This window comes from Echinops telfairi, unplaced genomic scaffold (assembly GCF_000313985.2).
Source record: "Echinops telfairi isolate 266 unplaced genomic scaffold, ASM31398v2 ScPeMD7_21;HRSCAF=78, whole genome shotgun sequence".
NCBI lineage: Eukaryota > Metazoa > Chordata > Mammalia > Afrosoricida > Tenrecidae > Echinops > Echinops telfairi.
Genome location: NW_022103918.1, coordinates 326,220 through 334,656, shown reverse-complemented (window position 1 = coordinate 334,656; position 8,437 = coordinate 326,220). Strand labels below are relative to the sequence as shown.

The 8,437-nt window shown below is 46.8% G+C and overlaps 1 protein-coding gene and 1 pseudogene across 1 annotated transcript in view; both read left to right on the top strand.

Annotated features, from left to right (window-relative positions):
- Positions 1-8,437, top strand: part of PLBD1 (phospholipase B domain containing 1) — an 83,049-nt gene that overhangs the window by 69,086 nt on the left and 5,526 nt on the right. The window contains exons 7-8 of the mRNA XM_004713797.3: positions 6,205-6,405; positions 6,518-6,658. Of these exons, the coding sequence (XP_004713854.1) occupies positions 6,205-6,405; positions 6,518-6,658 (342 nt within the window). The remainder of the gene's footprint in view (positions 1-6,204; positions 6,406-6,517; positions 6,659-8,437) is intronic.
- LOC123521499 lies at positions 159-1,464 on the top strand (annotated as a pseudogene).

Sequence of the window (8,437 nt, the reverse complement as noted above, 5' to 3'; positions counted from 1 at the left end):
GCACAGAGCAGGGGGGGGGGGGTCCCTTTTGAAAACTCTCCTGAGAGAATTTGGAGATAGCTTCTGGATTGGGAACCACTGTGCCATGGCACCAGGGTTGAGGTTTCATAAACGTCGGCTGGCTGGCTGGCTGGCTGACTGAGAAAGATCAGACCCCAATGCGCGTAGGAATTTTCCACACATCTGCGAAGTGAGCCAGTCTGGCCTAGTAGTGGGGAGAAACTGAGGGAGAAGCGGCGTCCACTACAGATTTCTTGCTTTTTATTTTTATCTTTTAAAGGAAGAGAGACTTTTAAAGGAAAAAAGTCACATCCAATGTGCCCCACGCACCCACCCACCTGTGATCAAATCAAATGGCAGCAAGGCATTTCGAAGCAAAATATACCGTTGAATTGAATTATCACCATCCGATCGGCTAACCCAAACCCGGTGCTGCCTGTGTCCTCTCAGCCACACAAAATGTGTAGTCTAATTTCGACACCAGGACCCATTAGAAACAAGGAGGTTGGGCAGGGAAGGCGGGGAGGGCATCGTGGGAGAGGTCTGGGGCTCAGCCAGTGAAGTCCAGTGGGGCTTTATCTGACTGCAGAGTTCAATGCGGAGCGCAACGTATCCGTTCCATCTGCACCAGAGAAGGCAGATGGAGTGACGAGGCTTTGGGTGAACTTAAATTAGAAGATCAAGCCATGTTGGCCCGGAAAAAAAGACCGAGAAGCCATGGAGCGCAGATACGTGGAGGTGCTGGAGTTAACCGAGGTTGAAATGGATGAGGTGTGTCGCAGGCTGGCCCCAGGATGCAGACCCTGATGGCTTTGTGGGGCTGAGAGCATCCCGTTGGGATGTCGTGAGGAGGACATGGTTTAGTTCTTCCCGGTTGACATGGCAAATGGGACACATGGCCAGTGGAGGAGTACGGGAGAAGCCTGCGTGCAGTTTGCTTCGCAGGAAATTGCTCTAAGAAGCACGAGGGAAGAGCAGGACCCAAGTGTACCGGACTCTTTAAGAGTCCGACTGAAGTTGGAGCTCTCGGCGATGCACCTGGGGAACTTGGGGCGAGGCGGTGGCCAGGCCCCTGTGGCACGTCTCGGGCTGGCAGGGGCATACAGGTGGCTATTGACAGAGGAGCTGGCTTTGCGAGGAGGGAGGCGTGGTACCTGGCTTTCACGGTGGCTGGCTCTGGATTGGGGTCGGAGGGATTTGAAAGGGACCTTGGTTCGTTTCTCAGGACTGTCTGGTCACAGATACGGGACCAGCAGTTCTGCTCTGCAGAGCACAGCAGGACACGGTGGACACTCGCAGGGATTACAGTTCAGAGCCACTGAGAGTGACCTGGATAATTTCTTTTTTCTTTTTCTCACCACTCAACCCTGTGAGACTATCCACAGAAAGTGGGCCTGGGGCAGGGTAACTGGGGACGCAGACGTTGAGTTCGCTACTCCCGAAGTCGCCGTGGCAGCCATGTGAAATCAGAAAGCACGCCCGTGACACGGAGATGCAGCCGGCGCGCGGTGGTCACGGCCACGCGGAGGGACGACGGACGGGTGGCACGGCTCCTGAAAGCAGTGCCGGGCTGGCGGCACAGCCAGTGCTGGAGACGGAGGCGGCGAGGCCCGTCGGGCCAGTGGGGGAGGATCAGATGAGGATGGAAGGAAAACCCTGCTGACGTTAGGCAGCCAAGGAGCAGCCCGCAGCCCCCACAGAAGTGGAAGCTGGACACCTCGGAGCGTGAAGGGAATGTCCACTCAGCATGGGGGGAGGGGACTGTCAACCTGATCAGGGGTCATTTCTTGGTGGTGGTGGTTGTTTTTTTTAAGAAAAAGGAAAAAACAAACAAGTTGAACAGTTTTGAAATTGAAGCTTGTGATCGATCCATGCTTCCTCAGAGTGGAAATCAGGATTGTTTTTAAGCAAAAACATTTGATCTAGGTGTGACAATGAAGTCGAGTGAACTATAACTGCCAAATAATTTTCGGCATTCCTCAAGTGAGTTGTAGGACCGGCCTAGGCAGTAATTGTATTTAGGTGACAGCCGTTCAACTGACATTAACTGTTGCTCTCAAACAAAAACCAAACTCACTCCTGTCGAGTCGATCCCACTCGCAGCAACCTGACAGGACAGGATAGAACTGCCCCGGTGAGTTTCCACGAGTGTAACTCTGTACGGGAGTAGAAAGCCTCATCTTTCTCCTGAGGAGCAGCTGGTGGTTTTGAACTGCTGATCTTGGGATTAGCAGCCCAATTCTTAACCACTACACCATGGCTCTTAGATCACATTTTATTGAACACTGGAGGCATGCTGAAAGACATGCTTGTTTTGGAAACAAAACTCAAATATTGGCTCTGTGGTTAAAATTAACAGTAAAACATTTGGCATGTTTTTTAATTCTAGTTTCATTTAGTAACCTGTAAGGGGGAGATGGTGGTGTGGTGGGTTACCCGTTGGGCTGCTAATGAGGTACCAGTCCACAAGTCCACCCCAGATTGACTCCACACCAAACCGACCTCTCTGCTGTTGAGTCAGTTCTGCCCTGCAGAACAGGGACGAACTGCCCTTGTGGGTGTTCAAGACTGCAACTCTTTACCTAAGTAGAAGCCTCATTTTTCTCCTGAAGAGCAGCGTGAGGCTTCAAACTACTAACCTTGCAGAAATCAGCTACCTGTCAACCACTGCATCACCAAGCTTAAATTCTGGCCCAGATTTAAGAGGTGGGGAAAAGAGAGCATCTCTTGATTAGAGAAGCTGCCACATCATTTGATAGAGGGGGCTAGAGAAAGAGAGAATGAGAAAGAGGTGAAAAATTGCAGCGTAACTACTTTTTTACAGTTAGGGATCATTCATGTACTGTCCCTGAATTGTGTTCCTTATGTCACTGACCACACACTGATCATTCTTTTTTTTTCTCGTTTTTTTAATTGTTTTATTTATCTCGTTGCTGTTGAGAATACGCACAGCAAAATGTACACCAATTCAGCAATTTCTTTTTTTTTTTTTTGTAACATTTTATTAGGGGCTCATACAACTGTCATCCCAATCCATACACACATCAATTGTGTAAAGCGCATTTGTACATCGTTTCTCAAAACATTTTCTCTCCATTTAAACCCCCGACATTAGGTCCTCATTTTTCCCCTCCCTCCCCGCTCCCCCCTCCCGCATGAGCCCTTGATAGTTTATAAATGGGTATTTTGTCATATTTTGCCCTGTCCGACGTCTCCCTTCACCCACTTTTCGGTTGTCTGTCCCCCAGGGAGGAGGTCACACACAGTTCCATGTAATCGGTTCCCTCCTTCCTACCCATTCTCCCTTTACCCTCCCAGTATCGCCACTCACACCACTGGTCCTATAGGGCTCATCCGTCCCGGATTCCCTGTATTTCCAGTTCCCATCTGTACCAGTGTACCTCCTCTGGTCTAGCCAGTCCTGTAAGATAGAATTCGAGTCATGGTAGTGGGAGCGGGGAGGAAACATTTAGGAACTAGAGGAAAGTTGTATTTCTCATCATCGCTACATCGCACCCTGACTGGCTCATCTCCTCCCCGAGACCCTTCTGCAAGGGGATCTCCACACACTGATCATTCTAAATGTCCTCTGACTCTTTCCCTGTGGGCCTATTCTTCTGGAAGGAATGGGTGCATTTGGTCTTCATCCTTTGGGGCAAGCTAAAACATGCAACGTGCAATGGACACCTGGTGGAAACACGTGATAGAACCACACAGGAGGCTTTTCTGGATTGTGCTAAGCAATTGAGTTAAACGGCATTTGAGGAGAGTGGTCACTTGCATTTGTAGAATGAGAGTGTTTTAAGTCTGGAGACAGGATTTATTAACTAGAAGAGTATCCTCTTATTTCTGAGTTAAATTCAGCAAGAAGCTTGCTATGAAATGTCATTAGCAGGCTAGCTGTGATAAAATAAACATGTGAATCACTTTCCCCTGAACTGAAACATATGGTCTGCCTTCCAAGTTACTAATGACAGATGAGAGTAAGAACGTCCTTGTTTGTTTGTTACACACACTCTAATCTATCGAAACAACCTCTTGGATTTTAGTTTTGTGTGTTCATTCATCTGGGTGGTTTACAATTTTCCATCACTCAGTCTATTTAACTCAGCACCTTTGCTTGTGGGTGAAACAGACTCTTAACACATTAGTGTTATTTACTCCCACAAATCCAAGAATGTCTGCCCTCTGGCATCTGTAGGGGTTGCAACATTAGGGAGTGAATTAGCAAACATACTCTGCCAGTTTTAATGAACTAAGCAGCACTTGAGGCACTCACTGGCTTTGCCTCAAAATTTGGAAGACAGCTACCTGGCCAACAAACTGAAAGAGATTTGTGGCAGTTACATAATCTCCTGTCAACTTGAAAAGGGGTGGAGTCTAGCCTGTCAATCAGGTTGCAACTTGATGACCTCATTTGGAGGCACAAAAGAGGTAAATAGCTCACTGGGGGGGCCAGATGCATGCTCTGCTTCGTATTCCTGATGACAAGACACATGGAGCTACACTAGAACCCTGAAGCTGGAAGAGCCATGTGGAGACCCATGCCAGTGTTGAGATGCTTACACTACCACTGGATCCACAAGACTTTCCACCCAGTGGCCTGTGATCTTGAATTCGGAGTCATTGCATGTGTTGCATGATCTCAAGAGGAATTTATAGATTGATATCAGACATATGAGCTAATGTCAGACTTATGGACTTGAATCTGGCTGGGATGTTTTCTCAATATTCAATTGCTCTTATATGTAAAGCTCTTCCTTATACACATGTGAGTATCTATGAATTTGTTTCTCTAATCAACCCAGACACTACACTGGACTCTAGGATCTGCATGCTAGGCCCAAGTCAGCCAGGGGCTGACTGTACGAACTTCAGCAGACCCCCAAACTTTTGAGCCTCGTTTCCCTCATTCCCTCCTTTTCCTCTTCCCAGTAATGAAAGTCTTAGCCAATCCTGGTGCTGCTCAGTGGGCGGCATGCATAATGTTGGACAGGTGGCTTTGGGTGGTACATTAACAAATATTTTTGCAAGTTAGTAGAAAGGGTTTTTTGAGTTTCAGTGCTTTGTAAGGCAATTAAAACATTGATCCCATGAGTCCGTGGATATTGATGATATAGGACAAGGACAAGAGTTCTCAATGGGGAAAGGGAGTCAATTTAAGGAAAACAAAGTTAAACAGAATCCTGATGGTACTCAGCAGTGGCAGAACTGATGAAGTAGTGTGAAAATAGTGACGGTTTGGGAAACAAGGAGCTAATTCTTCAGAGATCTTTCGATGCTCTCACTAGGGCCCTTCTGTGAAATCATTTCGCACGCACAGACCGTTCATCCCATAATGCCAGTTAACGATGACCATCCCCCAAGTTAGAACCATTGCCGCCAAGTTGATTCCAACTCAGTGACCCTATCTAGACAAGGCTTCCAAGCGTGTTCCCATAGGGGAACAAATAGACTCATCTTTCTCCTGCGCAACAGCTTGTGGGTTTGAACATTGACCTAGCAGTTAGTTGCCCAGTGCCTAACTTATGGTGCCAATCAGGCTCCTTACCAAGGGCAACACCCTGCTCTTACTGGGAGAGCTCTGTCTGCCAGTCCCCGCCGATCCTAAGCCCACTGAGCGGGGCACTCACCACAGAGCAGGCCTTCCGAGAGGACTGCGACTTCGCTGGGTTTCCTGTGCTTGCTCCAACATTTACAAAAAGCACCAGCTCAAGTGGCCATGCTCTCACTTAAGCACCAAGTCATCTTTATAAGTGCGAGTGGTTTCCTATTGACAAAAACCACACGGACTCGTTCTGTCACGTTGGGAAAATGCAAACACTCTGGATTGAGAAGAAAGCTGGCATCCTTGTGCTTATGAACCACCAACAAGCCCTGCTCGGTTCCCTCCTTAAGAAAAAAAATCTGCGGAATTCTGACAGGTGGGGATTTATTTCTGTTTATTTTGGAAACTTGGGAAAGTCCTGAGTTGCGTGTGTTTGCATCCTAAACCCAACGTTTTCCTGGAGAACCCATTGGTGGGCATCCGCTGGCACCTCTGTTAGTGGCCGTTGATCAACAGCGGAGCTGAACCAAAGCTGGCAGCAGCCACTGCAGATGCAGCAACCTTCTTGCAAAATGTGTTGTGTGTGTTGAGCCGCGTCCTACTGATAAATTTTCTGTGTATCCAGATGCTTATTTGTCTGTTTGTCCCTCCTACAGGGTTTTTGGTGTCTCTGGATGACTTTTACATTCTTAGCAGTGGTTTGATAATGTTGCAGACCACAAATAGTGTGTTTAATAAAACCCTGCTACAGCAAGTGGTACCCCAGTCTCTTCTGGCCTGGCAAAGAGTCCGTGTAGCCAATATGATGGCAAAGGATGGTAGAACATGGGCAGAGATCTTTTCAAAATACAACTCTGGTAAGTGCCCCACCCCCGCCCCGAATAACTTTTTAGCATATGGCTAAGTTACGATTTGGAGATAACAAGGAAAGCCAGACAGCCGCTGCCTTCACGTCTCATGCCTTTCAAGGGACCTACAACAACCAGTACATGGTCTTGGATCTCAAGAAAGTCAAGCCAAAAGTCAGCCTCGACAATGGCACGCTGTACATTGTGGAGCAGATCCCTACCTATGTGGAATATTCTGAACAAACTGCGGTCCTACGGAAAGGTACTTTCTGTGTTCTCCAAGTCCGGAATTGGGATGAGTGTGTAGGTGTGTGTGCAGCATGGTGGGAGGGATACAGTTGGTGTGTTAGTCAGGGTAGACTAGAGAAACAAATCCATGGACACACATATGTGTATAAGAAAGAGATTTATATACAAGAACAATTGAACATTGAGAAACCATCCCAGCCCAGAGCAGATCAAGTCCGTAAGTCCAATATGTCCGATACCAATCTGTAAAGTCCTCTTCAGACTCACAAAACACACGCAATGACGCCGAATGTAGAAGATCACAGGTCAGTGGGTAGAAAGTCCTTGGATCCAGTGTCATTGGAAACATCTCAGCGCTGGCAGGGGTCTCTGTATCAGGGTGGGTCCATGTGTCTTGTCAGCTGCTATGTCTCCCAAGGAGTAACATAGTGAGAGTCTCTCCTGCCTCCAAGGAGGAAGTACCAGATTTCCCAGAATTCTCAGGAGAAAGCCATGCCCAGAGGGCTCATTGGCTATGAACTGATTGACAGGCTAGACTCCACCCCTCCACTCTTAATCCTCAAAATGACAAATGATTATATATCTACCACAGTTGGGAAGAAAGGATGGGGGTGAATTACTAGTTACACCAGGGTAGGCACTCTGCAGCACAGACATTTGGAAGCCAGGCTTTAGAACCACACTGAGCCTGGGTTTGAATCTTTGTTTCTCAAAGTCTCAACAAAGCCATCTTCCTCGGCTTCATTTTCTTCATCTGTAAGAGGTCATACCCCAAACTAAACCAAATGCATGCCTCTCATCAATTCCGACTCCATAATCCTTGCCAAGTGAAACAAATCAGTCACAAAAAAGGCAGATAACGTATTTGTCTAGAATAGGTAAATATAAAGCCAAAAGTTTACTAGTGTTTACATGAGCCCTGGAAGGACAATGGTTACGCACTCATCTGCTCGCCAGAGTTTGGGGGGTTTGAACCCATCTAGAGGCTTCATGGGAAGACGACTTAGAGATCGGATCTAGGCTACAGATCAGAACCAAAGAAACCTCTCACTGGGGTTGCTATGAGTATGGACCCAGCACCACTTACCAGTAACAGCCAGGGCCCAAAAGGGCAGGGAGTCATTCCTTAGGGGACACTGAATTTCTGGAACAGAGATGAGACCTTTGGAAACAGTGATGGTGATGGTTGCCCAACACAATGAGCATAATCAAGGTCACTGAGTTATCAACATAAAAATTGTCTTAGTAAATGTGTTGTTTTATGTGTGTGTGTGTATAACAAAATATATAACAATTCATTCACTAGGTCAACAATTTTTACATTGACAACAATTTCACATTGATGTGTGTGTATTTCCAAACTAAAAACCATACTCACTGCCATTGAGTTGATTCCAACTCATAGAACAGGGTGGAATTGCCCCTGCAGGATTTCAAGACTGCAATTCTTTACAGAGGTAGAAAGTCTCATCTTTTTCTTACTGAGAGGCTGGTGGTTTCAAACGACTGGCCTTGCAGTTAGCAGCCCAAGGTATAAACACTAGGCCACCACACACACACACACACACACACACACACACTCACACACACACACAAATTATTAGCTAAAAAAGTTTATTAATGCTAAACCTATCTACAATACCATATATAAAAACCCAAAGTTTTAAAAAATTTGTTTTGTTCTAGTTCATTTGGTAGACAAATCTGACCTGCTCTGGATACAATGGGCAGCAAAACCTGATGTGAACAGCAAAGCCTGTCAGTAGCCTTTATTCCCTGTGAGAGCAAAACT